The sequence below is a fragment of the Portunus trituberculatus genome, chromosome 40 (genome assembly GCF_017591435.1).
Source record: "Portunus trituberculatus isolate SZX2019 chromosome 40, ASM1759143v1, whole genome shotgun sequence".
NCBI classification, from domain to species: Eukaryota; Metazoa; Arthropoda; class Malacostraca; order Decapoda; family Portunidae; genus Portunus; species Portunus trituberculatus.
Genome location: NC_059294.1, coordinates 16,411,756 through 16,433,067, shown reverse-complemented (window position 1 = coordinate 16,433,067; position 21,312 = coordinate 16,411,756). Strand labels below are relative to the sequence as shown.

Sequence of the window (21,312 nt, the reverse complement as noted above, 5' to 3'; positions counted from 1 at the left end):
TCCCGCCAAGAAGCCGATACTTCCAGTCGCTATGTGTGAACGTGTTCTGATTAGAAGTACTTTGTCGATACTTCTAGCTACTTGCAATTTCAGTCGCATATTGATACGTATAAACCAGCCTTGACACACTAAATTTCAAAATGTTTGATTGAAACACACAGTCACACACAATCATCAGTATTGTGTTCCAGCAGCGTAAAATTATATATATATATATATATATATATATATATATATATATATATATATATATATATATATATATATATATATATATTCTAACGTTACATTCAGACTCGAACGCTCCTCTGCCGCTGGAGGATGTAAACAAACAGCCTGAACGGGCAACGCACATTCTGCTTTATTTCTAGCTGTATGTACTGAATTACATTTTTCTATTTTCAAAATCTGTGTATTTATAGATTCTGTGTGTAGTACAAGTGAAGCTTGCATGGTGTGTATTTTCTTATTTTAGTTTTTGTAGTGATGACTTTACTCTTCATCCATTATTCTTAAATGTAAGTAATTATTTGAATATACTGTGAGAAATTCATTATTTAAATGATTAGTTTTCCTTTTAATTTCTTACAGTTCAAATGGAAGCGAAATAATGTCAACATTCCCGTTGATGATGTTTGTTTATGGCTTTAGAAATTACTGAAGAAACAAATTAGGCAGTGAATCAGTTATCAAAACTGAATATGTTCGTGTCTGATGACAGTGTAAGTCAGGTGATCATAAAGTAGTGCCACAATACCTCCAAAGGATATCGTAATCAGTGTATGGGGTTATCTTAAAAGACATGATGAAAAATATTATATTGACATTTTTTTACTGAATGGTGAGTATAACAATTTTTTGCTGAATGGTGAGTATGACTGTTGCCTTAACTACTGCTCCCAACTTTTAACTTGTAGTTTCCTGTAAAAGGAGAAAACAGGACGGCTATGAACATATAATTAAATTCTATGGGCATTTTACTTTTACTTTCAGTCTGTAGAATTTAGTTGTATGATCATAGCTGTCCTGTCTTCTTTTACAGGAAACTAAAAGTTGAAATTCAGGAGTAGTCAAACTAATAAAGAGGAGGTATTAAGTTGACTTGGAGTTGAACTTTGAAGTATTGTGGCTAAAAAAAAAAAAACTTTTGTACTGTGATTAATATATATATATATATATATATATATATATATATATATATATATATATATATATATATATATATATATATATATATATATATATATATATATATATATATATATATATATATATATATATATATATATATATATATATATATATATATATATATATTCAATCATCTTTATTTTCTTTTGAGGACATTTTGGTTATATTGAAGGGTCTGAAATGCTACCTGCAGATAGAAATTTATGAGAATTTAGTAGCATGGTAAATGAGGGTATGTTTGCACTTACTGGTGCTGTGAAGATCTTGTCAAGTTTGTGTAAATCTGCAGTTCTAGTATAGTATAGTATGGTTTTATTTTTGTATTCTTTGGCTTCTCTTGGATAAAAGGGAGTGACTCTCTCTCTCTCTCTCTCTCTCTCTCTCTCTCTCTCTCTCTCTCTCTCTCTCTCTCTCTCTCTCTCTCTCTCTCTCTCTCTCTCTCTCTCTCTCTCTCTCTCTCTCTCTCTCTCTCTCTCTCTCTCTCTCTCTATCTATCTATCTATCTATATATATATATATATATATATATATATATATATATATATATATATATATATATATATATATATATATATATGTATAGGTATATGTGTGTGTACAGCAAATTCCTGATGTGAACTTACATAACTATCGCTTATATAAAATAACAATTCATTTTCCTAATAATAAATAAAAAGAATAATAATAATTCCACCATTTTGGTTACTTGGCAGTGATGGTAGCTGTAAGTTGTTTGATCTTGATGTTATTATACCTGGTTTCTTTTCCTTATTTATTTCTTTTAATTGATTATTGACTGCTTTATATACAATGTCAAGATTACCTAGACTAGTGTATGACTTTACATATTTCTGTCTCAAGGTCTGTCCCCCCATTCTTCCAATTTCTCTAAATCTTATTTTCATGTGTTTTCATTACTGATATAATGTTACTTGATAGTGTATATATATATATATATATATATATATATATATATATATATATATATATATATATATATATATATATATATATATACATACATACATACATACATACATACATACATACATATAAAACATAGCATTTTATATTATACTATGTATACTATAAAATAAGAGTTTTTTCTTATACCAACTCGACTTGGATTTTAGTATTCCATTTATTCTTTTTAGTCAAAAGCCTTTCAGTTCAACCATATCCTTTCATTCTGTCTATTTTATTTGTGGAGATATGGTTGCTGTTAAATCTTTTTTCCTCTCTCTTGATTTTTTTTTTATTTATTCATTTTTAATGAGCTTAGTATATCACATCATAAGGGTCTCCAGTCTTCCAGGCCTTTGAATGTATTTCTTAAACAAGAGCTTTACAACCAAACCATTGTGATTAGCTCTTTAGCTTTCTTTTTTCTTTAATGAATTGTGATGAAATTGTTGGTGTTGCCTTAGATATATCAAAAACTTTGGCTAAAATCTGGCATAAATCTTTAATTTCTGATTGTCATACAGTTTCAATCCATCTTCCTGTACCTTCATTTCTGATTAATTTCTTTCTAGCTCCTCTATTACTTCTCCTATTTAACATAATAATAATAAAGGATCTGTTCTACAGCCTAGCCTACCTGTTATTCATAATCATCATCTCATATCCACTCTTATCCTGGTAACTCTATCTTGCTATATAAACATGTGTCTTCTTTTAGCAGTATTATAGACAGGTGGCAAAGAACTAGGGAGGCTGGCAGCAAGTGGGCAATTAACTATATTTTACACTGTAGTCATTTCCATCTATGAATTTCATTTAAGATGAGCAGGTCTCGTTGTTTGCCTATAGCCATACTGCCAAATCAATCTTCTTACATGTGTCTTTCTTAATTTCCCATCCATGTGCTATTTGAAAGTGATATTTTATGTATGCTGTATATAGGAAAGGAAGCCACATAGTACTGTGAATGTCAATATTTAGGATTATAACATTGATTTATATAAATTTTATGACATGTGGCAGATGTTTTTTCAAATGTTGCCACGACATGGGGTGGTAGGTCCCTCACCTGGTTTGAGTCAGGTCAAGTGTCACGGCTCATGCTGCACTTTCTTTCTGGCTACCAAGCAAGGTGGAAACTACAAGCATGACCTTTGCCTTCTGTAGGTGGTGTGAAAAATAAGTGAAAAATGAATACTAAATACTAAATAAGAGAGAGAGAGAGAGAGAGAGAGAGAGAGAGAGAGAGAGAGAGAGAGAGAGAGAGACAGACAGACAGACAGACAGGAAAGCTTGTGGATAGGCAGGTAAGGAGACAATTTTAATCAGATAAGTGGTGGTCAAAATGGCAGTGCTGCACTCGTAAGAATTCTGGAATCTGCCACACCTAGAATGAACTTCATAGCTGGAACAGACTATAAATAACCTGCTGCATCTATTCTTGTCTTTACCTCATAATTAATATTTTGTTGGATGATATAAAGTTTGCTTTACTTGAAGTTCAGCATGATTATGTTAATTTAATTAAGGGATTATTGTAATAGAAAGATCAGAAGCTAAGCATTCTTTGACTTCATGTGAATTGTTTATTTTCTGCTGAATTGGACGTCTTGCAAGTGATATTGAAAAGTGCACGATAGTCACCAGGATGATAGTGGATAGGACAAGAATTTAGACCAAGAGAATACTTTATGAATAACAGGGATAGCTGGTGTATATAACGGATCCTTTTGAAACACTTATTAATAGGTTGAAGAGCAGAACAGTGACCACTTATTCCAGTGATAGAGGACTGAGCTATATTCAGTGTAGTAGTGTAAAATGGTCATTTGGGTGCAGCTCTCACTGTTGCCACATCTCCTTATTTCATTGGGCCATGTATAGCGAGACTGTTCATGAGGGAAGGTCAGCATTGACTGGCGAGTCAGGTCAAGGTAGCTTGGTGATGTGGAACAAAAGTTAGATTGCTTTCGGAAGTAATTTCAGAAATACATGTACACCAATTTAAATAGCATCAAAGAGAGAGAAAAAGATATACAGAATTATAGGATAAGGAGGGGGAGGTGGGGTTGAAGAAAGAAGGCAAGCTGGTGGTTTATGGAGATGTAGCAATAGTGAGGGAAACCTGGTGAAATCCAGGGGCCACACGTCAAATGACCTAACAGAAAATCAAGGTTTTAAGTCAGCTGTTTAAAGAATCAGAATAGTCACATTTGTGAGCATTTTAAACTTGCATAAACTTCCAGCAAGAAAAAAGGATCAATGTTAAAATTGAGAGACAATACAGAATAACTTGACTAGGAAGGGAATGAACACAGATGCACAATAATGGATAATGATTAAAGGCACTTATCAGATATATATTTATGTCTTTTAAGAATTGAGATCAAGGAAGGGTACACAGACCATCATTTCAAAGAATTTTAACATCAATCATAATGCATATAGACTAAAGGGAGAAGTAAAGGAGGAACAAACAGAATCATCCAGTGTGGAGTTGTCAGCAAAGGTATGGAATAGGAATTCAACTTTTAAAAATAAAGATGACAATTAAGCCATCTGAGTGAGAGGAAGAAGAAAAAATTGAAAATACAGGTAACTCTTGATTTACGCGATAGATGCATTCCAAGAGGCATCGTGTATATCAAGATTTGTGTAAAACAAACTTATGATTCTCTTAGGAAACACTAGTTAATAGGGGGGATGCGCGATGTGGTCCAAAAAAATTTGTACAAAATGCTCTATTTATTTGGTTAAATTAACATGTTTTCATTATTTACCATTCTAAATACTAGAAGTGTATTTAAAGTAAAGGGAAGAGCAAGAAATAATAAGAGAAAACAACAAAACAAAGAATACGTAAACACAACACTCACTGCATCACTGCCTTCACCACTCACACCACAGTCAGTTACCATCTTCCTCTGAGCTTTTCCACTTTATAAAAAATCCACTTATCAAAAATAACCCCACAGTATAAAAGTAAACACTAGTAAAAAATAAACGCAGGATGCCAGTGTTTTCACTCCTCACAAGCACTTGCCGTTGCTGTCCACTCTCTGGCGCGCAGTTTGAAATTGCGTCTGGTGCTCAGTTTGAAAGTGTGGTTGGGCCATTTTGTGTATAAGCAAACCGATCGTGCAAATTTAATGAATTATGATATTTTTTCGGTCGCATATTAACAAAAACGCGTAAATTAAACACTCGTAAGTCAAGAGTTACCTGTATTTTTACTAGGTGCCACAAGTCAAAAGAAATTAACTGGGGTGCAAGGAAAAACTATTCATAATTTCAAGATCAAGACAAGCATTGCTCCTTTCCCTGTATGACAAAGAGTAATCAAATACAGTTTTGGATGCTGTGGAGATAGATCATCACAACACTGCTTCATGCTGCATATAATGACAAAACATACATTTAATTTTTTATCATGTGGCATGGAAAGATAAGAGGTTTTTTTTTCCTGTGTTTTCAATATCCCAAGATTTGTAATCCTCAAGTTTACCACTATGCCTTCAAAAGGAAGTGAGTGTGGAACTAGAAAAGTCACTGTGTTTCTATATTTTTATTGATATTTCTTTTTATGCTTCACTATAACAATTGCTGTTTTCCAGCTCAAGGATAGTTTGATCTCCTTCATAGATAAGATAATAAAGAAGTTACTTTTAGAAGATGAGGACAAATATAATTAAAGGATGATTCATTGTCATTTTTCAGCAAACTTTGTAAATAATGGAGAAATTTATTATTGAAGTAAGTTTGATGTGCCTTTGAAATAGTGAAAATGTTTAGTTGACAGACTGAGAAAAAGGATTGCATGCAAGTATTGGTCATGACGAAAAGGTTGTTGATTATATTTTTACTAGTTGATTGTGGATCATCTTTAGGGTATCTAGTATCTTTTTAATGTGGAAACCAAGATTGAATTTAAGTGGGAAAAAATGGATATGATTTTCTTAGTTTTTGTTTAGTTATGCACTGGATGAGTCAAATGTCAATAGGAAAGAATTCTGGGATGGATTTGTAATAATGAATACATGGGATGCAACATGCAATGTATGTAACATATTTGTCCTTGTATATACATAATGTTTGTAAATTTCAGGTCATTTTGTGAATGTGGACATGGAGAAATCCCCTGTTGCTCCAAAAAGAAAAATGGGAGAAGAAATAACAGAAAACTTTGTGAGTATTTTCATGGCATGATCATAATGCATGTTTCATTCTATCTTTCTACTGATGTGTTCTGGTACCAATTCCCCTAATACTGTACTTCCACAAGCAAATAGCTGAAGTTGAAATCTATGTACATGATTTTTTATTATACATTTCATGCTTGTTTCTCTCTCTCTCTCTCTCTCTCTCTCTCTCTCTCTCTCTCTCTCTCTCTCTCTCTCTCTCTCTCTCTCTCTCTCTCTCTCTCTCTCATTTGATAGAAATGCTCTTGCTTAACAAACACTGACAAACATCATAGTCTTATATGATATACAGGCAACCCCCGCTTAATGAAGGTTCACACAACGAAATTTCGCTACAACGGAGGTTTCATTTTACTACCATCTGCTCGTTTAACGAACATAAAACTCGCTTTAACAAAGTTTTATCCTGGTAATTTTTTCCAAGTTTGAAATCACTGCTGTATCACGCAAGCCAACAGGCTTTTGAATACACCAGCGCCTCTGGTGGACAACACATGCACCACTTACTCCCCCTGTTCAAAACAATAGCAGCCTTGCCAGCAGCTCGCCTTCCCTCGCTCAACTTACCACCAAAATGCCCTGCAATGTCGCCTAGCGTTGCTAAGTAGATCAGGAAGTCTCTTACTCTCGAAGTGAAGCTGGATATTATTCAGGAGACGTGTGAAGGCGATGTCCAGCTTGCGGGACGTTTTTCTAACCCATGGTTGCAGGGAAGAATCACTGCGGTACTGGTCCATTGAGGTGGTTTGTAAGACAGGGGTGAGGGATTCATTCCATATGGACTGACAGGTGTGGGCGATGAGGCTTTTGGAGGTGGAGAGTGGCAGGGTGAGTGGGGTAATGTTATGGTCCGTCAGGGCCATCTTGGCAGCAGCATCGACAACCTCGTTGCCTCGTATGCCTGAGTGGGAGGGCACCCACTGGAATGTTATGTCCACATTTTTCATTTTATTGTATCAAAACAAACATGGCGCATGGCGATGCGATTGTTTCAATTGCTCTCCCACCTAGCAGCAACTTGTGGAGTGTACTGTGTACAAGTCACCCGCGGTCTCCCCCAGACATTAAAACCCCGGGCATTAAAAAGCAAGAAGGATGAAGAAATCAGTGACATTGGCGAAAAAAAAAAAATTATTCACAGATTCAAGGTTAACATAGTTAATATAGGTTAGTTGCCAAAGCTTTGGTCCCAATTACATTTTTCTATATAAGAAGTTGATTTTGCATCGATATTTCGAATCTCAATCAGTATTTTTGGTCCCAATTATGATCGAGATTTGAGATTCTACTGTACTATGATGCACTTTTGCTTTGCTTACTCTCAATGGAAGTTCAAGTCAAGGGTTAAACTTGTTATAATCGGTTCGCTTACTGAAGTTTCGCTTAACGAAGTGTTTTTTAGGAACGTAACCCCTTCATTAAGCAGGGGTTGCCTGTACATAAATGTCCTTGGATCATATATGTATCTTTCACCATAAAGCTAACAGCTTACAGTAGCGAAACAAAGACGAGGGTGAAAGTTTACCGGGCCAACTCCTTGGAGAAAGCCAGTGTAAAACAGTGCTTAGATGATGAAGTAGAGGATATGTAGACTGTGTGGAGGTGAGTGACGAACTGATGTGGGGCAAGCACTGCAGGCATCTCGTTGGCTACCAGTGACGTCAATTAAATGTTGTGATGTGAAATTGATAATAATGTGTAATGTGTAATAGTATGTATGATAACAAATAGGATTTTTTAATGTAAAACCCATTTTTATCTACTTACTTATCCATAATTATTAATTATAAATGAGTTTCCCTTCCTTCCAAATGAGGAATTGGCCTACTGGGTGGTACCTGGTAGTAGAAAACGAGAAAGGGCACCTCAAGTATTTCTTTCATCTCTATTATCTCGAGCTGTTAGACAAGGTGTAAGTTTGTTGTGAGAATGGGGGTTTAAGCAGTAATTAATGATTATAGGTAAGTATATAGATAGAAGTGGATTTTACATTAAGAATACCCTATTTTAAGTAGGCAAGTGAGAGAGAGGGAGAGAGAAAGAGGAAGGAGAGAGAGAGAGAGAGAAAGAGGAGAGAGAGAGAGAGAGAGAGAGAGAGAGAGAGAGAGAGAGAGAGAGAGAGAGAGAGAGAGAGAGAGAGAGAGAGAGAGAGAGAGAGAGAGAGAGAGAGAGGCTGCATTGCTGCTGTCATAGAGGTTTGTTTACATTGTTCCCCCCTCCGTGATAAGCATTGGTGTAGGAGGTCAGCAGAGATGGAAAAAATTTGTTTAGTCTTTTCATTTATGTACACATTATACTTTATCAATGCATTAAAAATGTATAAAATAAAAGCAAAAATTTACTTAGTGTTCTTACCTTGGAAACAGATGTTTTCGGCTAATGGTGGTGAGCGGCGGAGGGAGGGAGGAAGGGATGCAGGCACCATTCATACATAAACATTAAACATAAATTAAAACAGCTCTTTCTTTAAAAAAAAGAAAAAAAAGATGAGTAAACAGTGTGAAAATGAAAGAAGAATCACAGTGCACAAGATCCGTGGGAAACACATAGATACTAGCTCAGCTAAGGCTGGACTGATGCGGTGGATGCGCCAACTAGTGGCACCACCTCAAAGCATGGCTTGTATCTCAAAATTTCGCTCATATCTCAAAACAAAAAAGGGAGCAAAGCATGGTTCGTATCTCAAAAAACTAGTACAATAATACTCCACTTAACCCTTATGTTCCGGTGATTAAACTATTTTCCAATATCCCATGACGGGTAAAAATGGTAAACCTAGAAATTGTCAGAAGACTGTTTGAATACTAATGATTATTTTCTCTTTGTTATTCTGAATACAATGATGTACTTTCTAGCTCAATGTGGCCTCTGAAAGTTTAGTTATTGCCTTATCAAGGATTCCTCCTCCGCCCGCTGTGTGATCCGTCAAGCAGAAACAGCTCGGTGAGCGATGACACCGCACAAACACACACACACACACTCTCTCTCTCTCTCTCTCTCTCTCTCTCTCTCTCTCTCTCTCTCTCTCTCTCTCTCTCTCTCTCTCTCTCTCTCTCTCTCTCTCTCTCTCTCATCTTGGAAGAGAAATTGTACACTTCAATGAGAGAGAGCATTCTTCACCCTTTCCATGTCAAGTTTCAAACAAATAACATGTAGGTATCATCTCTCTCTCTCTCTCTCTCTCTCTCTCTCTCTCTCTCTCTCTCTCTCTCTCTCTCTCTCTCTCTCTCTCTCTCTCTCTCTCTCTCTCTCTCTCTCTCTCTCTCTTCTCTCTTTCTTTCTCTCTCTCTCTCTCTCTCTCTCTCTCTCTCTCTCTCTCTCTCTCTCTCTCTCTCTCTCTCTCTCTCTCTCTCTCTCTCTCTCTCTCTCACACACACACACACACACACACACACACACACACACACACACACACACACACACACACTAAGCTAAGATGTGTGAGAGGGTGGTGAAGAATAGATGGACAGACTTCTTGGAGAAAAATGACATACTTTGTGAGTGTCAATTTGGTTTTAGAAAAGGGCGTTCATGCACGACAAACCTGATATGTTACTATTCGAGGGTGATAGATGTAATACAGGAAAGAGATGGTTGGGCTGATGGAATATATCTGGATTTAAAAAAGGCCTTTGATAAGGTACCACACCGGAGACTGATCTGGAAACTTGAAATGGTAGGAGGAGTGCATGGCAGTTTACTAAAATGGATGGAAGACTTTTGGTAGGAAGAGAAATGAGAACAATAATTAAGGACAGACCATCAGAATGGGGCTTGGTGGAGAGTGGAGTTTCACAGGGATCAGTGTTGGCACCAGTAATGTTCGCGGTCTACATAAATGACATGGTGGATGGGGTGTCCAGTTATGTGAGCCTATTTGCAGACGATGCAAAATTGTTAAGAAAAGTGAGATGTGACAAAGATTGCGAACTACTCCAGGAAAACTTGGACAGAATATGGAAATGGAGCTGTACATGGCAAATGGAGTTCAACACGACAAAATGCAAGAAATTAGAGTTTGGCAAGAGTGAAAGAAGAATCAGGAGTATGTACAAGATAGGAAATGAAGACATAAAAACCAGTCATGAAGAAAAAGACCTTTGGGTGACAATTACCAATGACCTATCGCCAGAGAGACATATAAACAAAATAATTGGAGAAGTATTGAACTTATTGAGGAACATAAGAGTGGCGTTCAGATATTTAGATGAAGAAATGATGAAGAAAATAATTACTGCAATGATAAGACCAAGGCTTGAATATGCAACAATACAGTGGGCTCGAACTTAAAGAAACACATAAGGAAACTAGAGAAAGTACAGAGGGCTGCAACAAAAATGGTGCCTGACTTAAGAGATTTGACTTATGAAGACAGACTGAACAGAATGCAACTTCCGACCCTGGAAAACAGAAGAGAAAGGGAGACCTGATAGCAATATACAGAGTGATGATTGGCATGGAAAAAATGGATAGGGAAGATCTGTGTATGTGGAATGAAAGAATGTCGAGAGGCATGGGAAAAACTAAAATGGCCACTTATAGGAGAGATGTGAAAAATATAGCTTCCTCATAGAAGGGTGGAAGCATGGAATAGTTTAGACGTGGAAGTGGTCAACGCAAGGAATATTCATGATTTTAAGAAAAAGCTGGACATTAGTAGATATGGAGACGGGACAGTACGAGCATAGCTCTTTTCCCGTATGTTACAATTAGGTAAATACAATTAGGTAAATACACACACACACACACACACACACACACACACACACACACACACACACACACACACACACACACACACACACACACACACAGGGTGGTGGAAAACTGTGATAGTGACCCAAAAATGTTTTACAAATTCATAAATGGAAAACTAAATATAAGGGAGGCAATAGAAAAGGTAAAAAATGGAGAAGAAGTATATGAGGATGCTGGAGATATAGTTGAAATTTTGAACAACAACTTTTGCAAAGTGTTTACAAAGGAGGAGCATTTTGTGGGAGGAAGGCCTATGGAAATAAAGCAAATGCAGGACATCGTAGTTACTAAGGAAGATGTAAGGAAAATTATAAACAATCTGGATATTAATAAATCAATGGGGCCTGATGACATATCTGGGAGGTTGCTAAATGAATGTAAGGATCAATTGTTGAACCCCGTATTTGATATTGTGGAAACCTCCATACGAACAGGATTAGTCCCGAAAGAGTGGAAAAGAGCTGACATTGTGCCTATATATAAAAATGGTAGTAGAATGGAACCACTAAATTATAGACCAGTATCGTTGACTAGTATATTGTGCAAGGTATGTGAAGAAGTAATTAAAGCTAAGTGGAGTGAGTATCTAGAAAGTGAAAACATTCTGAGTGAAAGACAGTTTGGTTTCAGAAAAGGAAGATCGTGCATATCAAATTTATTATGTTTCTATTCAAGAGTGACTGACATACTACAACATAGAGAGGGATGGGTGGATGCTATCTACCTGGACTTGAGAAAGGCCTTTGATAAAGTACCACACAATAGACTGATGTGGAAACTAAAGAAGATTGGAGGAGTAAATGATAAACTAGCAAAATGGATAGAAAATTACTTAGTGGGAAGAGAAATGAGAACAGTGGTGAGAGGAAGGAAGTCCAAGTGGAAGAAGGTAATCAGTGGAGTTCCACAAGGGTCAGTGCTTGGTCCCATCATGTTTTTGATTTATGTTAATATGCCAGTAGGAATTGACAGTTACATGAACATGTTTGCGGACGATACTAGAATTATGAGGAGAGTAAAGAATGTGGAAGATTGTAACAAGTTACAGGAAGATCTTGATAAAATATATGAGTGGAGTAAGGAGTGGCAGATGGAATTTAATATAGACAAGAGCCATGTTATGAAAATGGGAAGAAGTAGATACAGACCAAACAGGGATTACAGGCTGGGTGATGAGAAAATTAAAGAGACCAATGAGGAGAAAGACTTAGGAGTAATCATGCAAAACATTTTGTCACCGGAGAAACACATTAACAAGATTTTTTTGAAAACATATAACATGCTTCAAAATATTGGCCTTGCATTCCACTACCTAGATGAAGGAATGATGAAGAAGATATTATGTACCTTAATAAGACCCCCAGTTAGAATATGCAGCTTGTGTCTGATCACCGCATATGAAGAAAAATGTGAAGAAGGTGGAAAGGGTACAGATGCTGGCAACAAAGATGGTACCAGGACTCAGAGAGTTAGACTATGAGGAAAGACTGAGGAAGCTGGGGCTGACCACAGTAGAAGAGAGAAGAACAAGAGGAGACATGATAATTATGTATAAATTGGTGAACAAGATTGACATACTGGACAGAGAGTTGATAAAGGTGACCACAAGTAATCATCTCCGAGGACATGGAAAAAAGCTAATAAAAGACATCTGTCTAAATGATGTGAGAAAATACAGTTTCCCGCATCGTAGCATTGATAAGTGGAATAAACTGAGCAGTGATGTCGTTGACGCGGTGTGTGTCAATCAGATGAAAGAGAGATATGACAGGAATGGACAAGGAGACAGAACACAGAGAGCTTAGCTCGGGCCCTGTAATACACAAATAGGTAAATAGGTAAATACACACACACACACACACACACACACACACACACACACACACACACACACACACACACACACACACACGGTGTAGTGGTTAGCCTTGACTCACAATCGAGAGGGCTGGGTTGAATCCCGGTAAGCGGCGAGGCAAATGGGCAAACCTCTTAATGTGTGGCCCTTGTTCACCTAGCAGTAAATAGGTACGGGATGTAACTTGAGGGGTTGTGGCCTCGCTTTCCCGGTGTGTGGAGTGTGTTGTGGTGTCAGTCCTACCTGAAGATCGGTCTATGAGCTCTGAGCTCGCTCCATAATGGGGAAGACTGGCTAGGTGACCAGCAGATGACCAAGGTGAATCACACACACACACACACACACACACACACACACACACACACACACACACACACACACACACACACACACACACACACACACACACACACAGCCGAGAGAGAGGCTCGTCTCGGCTGTGGATGGGAAGAGGAGAAACTACCTATGGTGTTACAGGGCCCGGGTATCTCTGTGTTAATGTCCTGTTAATATCCTACTGTCGCATAGTGTAGAAAGTGGGCCATTTTCAAGCGGGATATGGAGAGTGGTCCCTGAGTGGAGAGTGTGGGTGGTGATTGTTTTGGCCGTAATCAGCTGACGATAACAATCATGGCGTCCACGCCTCGACAAGCCCAGGACTTTGAAGGGTTTGTGACTACTCCAAAAGGACTGGAGAAATTAGATATGGATGCAAGAATTCAGGCATTAGAAAGTAAGTTCCTAAACATTTTATCCATAGAAGAAAAACTGGATAGAGTCATAGCGGAGAACGATTCCTTCAAAAAAGAGATCTATTTGTTAACGATAGAGAACAAAGAGCTATTGAGGGGAAAATTAGAAATGGAGGAAGGAAACCAACAACTAAGGAAACAATGTGAAGAGATGAAGGCTAAACCCCTAGAAATGGAGAAGAAAATATCCGAAGGGGACTTGAGGAAGGAGGAATGCCTTAACCTAATTGATGCCAGGATGAAAGAAGTGAACCATGAACATCAGGAGGTATAAAGGTCCTTTAGGGAGATAGTGAAAAAGCAGGAAGAGGAAAATAAAGTGATTATGCAGAGTGAAATGGTAAAGGCACTAAAGGAAAATGAGTATGTGGTGAGAGACATTATTGAAAAGAAAAAAATGCATTATCATAACAGGATTGAGGGAGGAAACTGACAGGAACTGGCAGGATAGGAGGGATAAGGAAAATGACAGGATTAAGTCTTTACTGAATAAGATCTCAGTAGAGGAAGAGGGCCTATATGCTGAGGTAGAAGAAAGTGTGAGATTAGGAGCTTTTGAGAAAGGCAAGAATATACCATTAGAATTGAAATTAAAGTCTCAGGTGGCAGCTGAGGACTTGCTGAGGAGGGCTTGGAAACTTAAGGACTCTGAGGAAACCAAAATAATTTACATAAGAAGAAATATGTCACAGGATGAACGAATGAAAATGAAAGAGCTTGTAACTGAAGTGAGAGAGAGGAATGACGAAAGAACAGAGGAGGAAAAGACCAAGTTTTTTTTTGAGGATGAGAAATGGGAGGCTAAAGAAGTGGTGGATAAAACAGACGGAATAGACATTACATGGAAGAAAGAGACTAGGAATGGAATACAAGTGACTTACATGAATATAGATGGATTTCTGTCTAAGAGGCTAGAATGTATGAATTACCTAAGAAATAATGAACCTGACATAATGTGTGTGGTGGAAACAAAGCTAAGGCCCGAAATAAAGCTAGACTGGTTTGATGCAAAACACTACAAAGTATGGAGAAGTGATAGAAAAAATAAAGGAGGTGGTGGTATAATGGTTCTTACTAAGAAAGATCTGATAGTGAAGGAGGTGAACTATAGTAAGAGAAATGAGGAAGTGATATGTATGCTTATAACAGATGGTAAGAGGGACATTAATATTATAACAGTATACATACCACCCAGAACCAGTGCTTGGGAATATGAACAGTATGAAATGGTGATGAGAAATACTCTAGACAGAATGAAGCAAGAACTCATCAGAAAGGATAGAGTGATGATAGTCGGGGACTTTAATTGTAAAGAAATAGTGTGGGAGGACTACGAAGTGGTGAACGGTGGTGAGTGGGCAAAGGAATTGTTAAATGTAGCAACAAATCACTTGATGACACAGTGGGTGAGATCACCAAGAAAATGCAGGGTACAAGATGTTGCAGCAAGGTTGGATTTGGTATTTACCAGGGGCATCTCTCTAAAAGAGGAAATTGAACATGAATGTCCCTTGGGGAAAAGTGATCATGATGTCCTAAGCTTTGAGCTGGATACGGAATTAAGCACAAATAAGATTGTGGAACGCAGGGAGGAAAAATTAAATTATATTAGGGCAAATTATAACCATATAAGGGAGTTCTTTAATGAAACTGACTGGTCGGTGGTTTACCAGGAAAGGGATATACAATTGAAATACGATAAATTTATGGATTTATATAACTCTGCTCTGAAAAAGTTTATGCCATATCATAGAAAGAGGACTTTAAATAATAAACAGTAGTTTAATAGAAATTGTGAAGAAGCAAAAAGAACAAAGAAAAGGCATGGAAGAAACTTAAGAAAAACAGTGATGTATTATCAAGAGAAGTTTACAAAACAGCAAGGAATAGATATGTTGAAGTAAGGAGAACAGCACAAAAGGAATATGAACAGAGGGTGGTGGAAAACTGTGATAGTGACCCTAAAATGTTTTACAAATTCATAAATGGAAAACTAAATATAAGGGAGGCAATAGAAAAGGTTAAAAATGGGGAAGAAGTATATGAGGATGCTAGAGATATAGCTGAAATTTTTAATGACAACTTTTGCAAAGTGTTTACAAAGGAGGAGCATTTTATAGGAGAAAGGCCTACGGAAATAAAGCAAATGCAGGACATCGTGGTTACTAAGGAAGATGTAAGGAAAATTATAAGCAATTTGGATATTAATAAATGAATGGGGCCTGATGGCATATCTGGGAGGTTGCTAAAAGAATGTAAGGATCAATTGTTGAACACCATATTTGATATTGTGGAAACCTCCATACGAACAGGAATAGTCCCGAAGGAGTGGAAAAGAGCTGACATTGTGCCTATATATAAGAATGGTAGTAGAATGGAACCGCTAAATTATAGACCAGTATCGTTGACTAGTATATTGTGCAAGGTATGTGAAGAAGTAATTAAAACTAAGTGGAGTGAGTATCTAGAAAGTGAAAACATTCTGAGTGAAAGACAGTTTGGTTTCAGAAAAGGAAGATCGTGCGTATCCAATTTATTATGTTTTTATTCAAGAATGACTGACATACTACAACATAGAGAGGGATGGGTGGATGCTATCTACCTGGACTTGAGAAAGGCCTTTGATAAAGTATCACACAATAGACTGATGTGGAAACTAAAGAAGATTGGAAGAGTAAATGATAAACTAGCAAAATGGATGGAAAATTACTTAGTGGGAAGAGAATTGAGAACAGTGGTGAGAGGAAGGAAGTCCGAGTGGAAGAAGGTAACCAGCGGAGTTCCACAAGGGTCAGTGCTTGGTCCCATCATGTTTTTGATTTATGTTAATGATATGTCAGTAGGAATTGACAGTTACATGAACATGTTTGTGGACGATACTAAAATTATTAGGAGAGTAAAGAATGTGGAAGATTGTAACAAGTTACAGGAAGATCTTGATAAAATATATGAGTGGAGTAAAGAGTGGCAGATGGAATTTAATATAAACAAGAGCCATGTTATGAAAATGGGAAGAAGTAGATACAGACCAAACAGGTATTACAGGCTGGGTGATGAGAAAATTGAAGAGACCAATGAGGAGAAAGACTTAGGAGTAACCGTGCAAAACACTTTGCCACTGGAGAAACACATTAACAAGATATTTGGGAAAACATATAACATGCTTCAAAATATTGGCCTTGCATTTCACTACCTAGATGAAGAAATGATGAAGAAGATATTATGTACCTTAATAAGACCCCAGTTAGAATATGCAGCTTGTGTCTGGTCACTGCATATGAAGAAAAATGTGAAGAAGATGGAAAGGGTACAGAGGCTGGCAACAAGGATGGTACCAGGACTCAGGGAGTTAGACTATGAGGAAAGACTGAGGAAACTGGGGCTGACCACATTAGAAGAGAGAAGAACAAGAGGAGACATGATAACTATTTATAAATTGGTGAACAAGATTGACATATTGGACAGAGAGTTGATAAAGGTGACCACAAGTAATCATCTCCGGGGACATGGAAAAAAATTAATAAAAGACATCTGTCTAAATGACGTGAGAAAATACAGTTTCCCGCATCGTAGTATTGATAAGTGGAATAAACTGAGCAGTGATGTCGTTGATGCAGTGTGTGTCAATCAGATGAAAGAGAAATATGACAGGAGTGAACAAGGAGACAGGACACAGAGAGCTTAGCTCGAGCCCTGTAATACACAAATAGGTAAATACAAATAAGTACATACACACACACACACACACACACACACACACACACACACACACACACACACACGCCTGGTAGCTCAGTGGTTAGAGCGCTAGTTTCACAAGCCAGAGGACCGGGGATCGATTCCCTGGTCGGGTGAAGATATTTGGGTGTGTCTCCTTTCACGTGTAGCCTGTTCACCTAGCAGTGAGTAGGTGGGATGTAAATCGAGGAGTTGTGACCTTGTTGTCCCGTTGTGTGGTGTGTGCCTGGTCTCAGGCCTATCCGAAGATCGGAAATAATGAGCTCTGAGTTGAGTAGGGTAACGTCTGGCTGTCTCGTCAGAGACTGCAGCAGATCAAACAGTGAAACACACACACACACACACACACACACACACACACACACACACACACACACACACACACACACACACACACACACACACACACACACACACACATACACAGAAATACAGGTAAATACAATTAGGTAACACACACACACACACACACACACACACACACACACACACACACACACACACACACACACACACACACACACACACTTATTGAGGAACATAAGAGTGGCGTTCAGATATTTAGATGAAGAAATGATGAAGAAAATAATTACTGCAATGATAAGACCGAGGCTTGAATATGCAACAATACAGTGGGCTGAACTTAAAGAAACACATAAGGAAACTAGAGAAAGTACAGAGGACTGCAACAAAAATGGTGCCTGACTTAAGAGATTTGACTTATGAAGACAGACTGAACAGAATGCAACTTGACCCTGGAAAACAGAAGAGAAAGGGGAGACCTGATAGCAATATACAGAGTGATGATTGGCATGGAAAAATGGATAGGGAAGAACTGTGTATGTGGAATGAAAGAATGTCGAGAGGGCATGGGAAAAAACTAAAAATGGCCACTTATAGGAGAGATGTGAAAAAATATAGCTTCCTCATAGAAGGGTGGAAGCATGGAATAGTTTAGACGTGGAAGTGGTCAACAAGGAATATTCATGATTTTAAGAAAAAGCTGGACATTAGTAGATATGGAGACGGGACAGTACGAGCATAGCTCTTTTCCCGTATGTTACAATTAGGTAAATACAATTAGGTAAATACACACACACACACACACACACACACACACACACACACACACACACACACACACACACACACACACACACACAGGAGGAGGAGGAGTCATGATAATGTTAGGGAAGAAGATAGTGATAAACCAAGTGGAATGTGGGGAAGGAAAAGCAGAAGTATTGTATGTTAAGATGCATATTAATAAAAAAGAGTTAACAATCATTGTAACATATGTGCCACCAAAAACAAATTCATGGACCAATCAAGAATATAGAGACATGATAGATGACACAATAAGGAGTCTAACGAGAATCGTTAAAGAAAGGAAAAAAGTTTTATTAGTAAGAGATTTCAACTGTAAAGAAGTGGACTGGGAAAATTATGAAAGTGGTATGGGGAAGAAGCCTGGGAGAAAGATTCTTGAACCTAATGATAGACAATATGATGGACCAGAGAGTAAAGGAATGCACAAGATTCAGAGGAAACGACGAGCCGGCGAGATTGGACCTAGTTTTTACAAGGGGTATACAAATGAATGATGATATAAGATATAAGTGCCCATTGGGAAAGAGTGACCATGTAATATTAGAAATAGATATAGAAGAGGGAAAGGAAGATAGAGACGATTCATACAAAGGAGACCGATTAAACTATAGAAAGGCTGATATTGAGAATCTCAGGACTTATTTTAAAAACGTAAACTGGGAGGAGATGGAAAACTCAGAGACGATGCAAGAGAAGTATAACTTATTTTTGGAAATATATAAAACAAGAGTCAGGGAACATGTCCCGAAATATAGACCTAAAGAAGAAGGAAAGAAAGATTGGTTTAATGGAAGGTGTGCTAGGGCAAAGGAGAAAAGAGATGGAGCATGGAAAAGGTGGAGGAGAAATAGAAATCCAACAAATAAGGAAAATTTCAAGGCAGCGAGAAATGAATATGTTAAGGTGAGGAAGGAAGAGGAAAAGAACTTTGAAAAGGACATTGTAGAAAAATGTAAGGAGCAACCATAATTGTTCTATAGATTCATAAATGGAAAAATTAGACAAAGAGAAACAATAGAAAGGTTAAAAGGAGAGAACGGGATGGTGGAAGACCCAAAAATTATGGCAGAACTATTAAATGATAAATTCCAGGAGGTCTTTACTAAGGAATCTAAATTTGAAAGGCCGCAGGGTAATAGAGAGACAGTCTATATGAAAGAGATTAAAGTAACCAAGCTTGAAATAAAAGAATTAATGAAGGAACTGGATGAAGACAAGGCAATGGGACCAGATGAAGTCTCAGGCAGAATACTAAAAGAATGTAGGGAAGAACTAGCAAGTCCTATATACAACATCATAAAATGCTCAATAGAAAATGGAACAGTACAAGTAGAATGGAAAAGAGCTGAGGTGGTTCCCATATATAAGAGTGGAAGGAAGGAAGAACCTTTAAATTACAGACCGGTATCACTAACTAGTGTAATATGCAAGATGTGTGAAAGAGTAATAAAGAAACAATTGATCGAGTTCCTTGAAGACAACAAATTAATATCAAATAGCCAATTTGGTTTTAGGAAAAGACGGTCGTGTGTAACTAATTTATTGAGTTTCTATTCTAGAATAGTTGATAGAGTACAAGAGATAGAGGGATGGGTTGACTGTATTTAAAAAAGGTGTTTGACAAAGTGCCACATGCAAGATTACTATAGAAGTTAGAGGAGAAGGGTGGCTTAAAAGGAAGCACATTGAGATGGATGGAGAATTATTTGAGGGGGAGAGAAATAAGGACGGTAGTTAAAGATATGAAGTCCAAGTGGAGAGCAGTAGAAAGCGGAGTGCCACAAGGGTCAGTATTGGCACGAATACTTTTCCTCATTTATATTAATGACATGCCAGAAGGAGTGAACAGCTACATAAATCTGTTTGCAGATGATACGAAACTGTGCAGAGTTATAAAACAAAAAGAGGATTGTGAAATACTGCAAGAAGACCTAAATAAGATATGGGAATGGAGCAAAAAGTGGGAAATGGAATTCAATGTGGACAAAAGCCATGTCATGGAAATGGGAAAGAGTGAAAGACGACCCGTGTTAATCTATAAGATGGGAGATGGAGTAGAACTGGAGAAAGTAAAAAAGGTAAAGGACTTAGGAGTGACGATGGAAGAAAACAATCAACCAGTAAGCCATATTGATAAAATTTTTAGAGAAACATATAATTTGTTAAGGAATATTGGAGTAGCATTTCACTACATGGACAAAGAAATGATGAAGAAATTGATAAGTACTATAATAAGACCCAGATTGGAATATGCAGGAGTAGTGTGGACCCCTCATAAAAAGAAACACATAAGGAAATTGGAGAGACTACAAAAAATGGCTACAAGAATGGTCCTAGATTTTGAAGGGATGACATATGAGGAGAGACTAAAGGCTATGGATCTACCAACCCTGGAACAAAGAAGGGAGAGAGGAGACCTGATACAAGTTTTTAAATTGATCAATGGAATGGACCAAGTAGATAATGAGAAACTGATCCTGAGAGAAGAATATGACATCCGAAGCACAAGATTGCATAGTAAAAAGCTGAGAAAAGGAAGATGTCTGAGAGATGTTAAAAGATATAGTTTCCCGCAAAGATGTTTTGAGACGTGGAACAGTTTAAATGAAGAAGTAGTGTCTGCAACGAGTGTGCATACTTTTAAAGTAAGATTGGATAAGTGTAGATATGGAGACGGGGCCACACGAGCATAAAGCCCATGCCCTGTAAAACTACAACTAGGTAAATACAACTATGTAAATAC

The 21,312-nt window shown here is 37.4% G+C and overlaps 1 protein-coding gene across 2 annotated transcripts in view; it reads left to right on the top strand.

The window, feature by feature from the left end:
- Window positions 1-292: 292 nt before the first annotated feature.
- Window positions 293-21,312, top strand: part of LOC123515950 (ADP-ribose glycohydrolase OARD1-like) — a 77,182-nt gene continuing 56,162 nt past the window's right edge. Inside the window, exons 1-2 of one of the 2 annotated variants that reach the window (XM_045274883.1) lie at window positions 293-373; window positions 6,260-6,339. In XM_045274883.1, the coding sequence (XP_045130818.1) occupies window positions 6,280-6,339 (60 nt within the window). In that variant the 5' untranslated portion in view covers window positions 293-373; window positions 6,260-6,279. Of the gene's footprint in view, window positions 374-450; window positions 723-6,259; window positions 6,340-21,312 lie in introns of those variants that run through there. The other variant, XM_045274884.1, reaches the window with a different exon arrangement.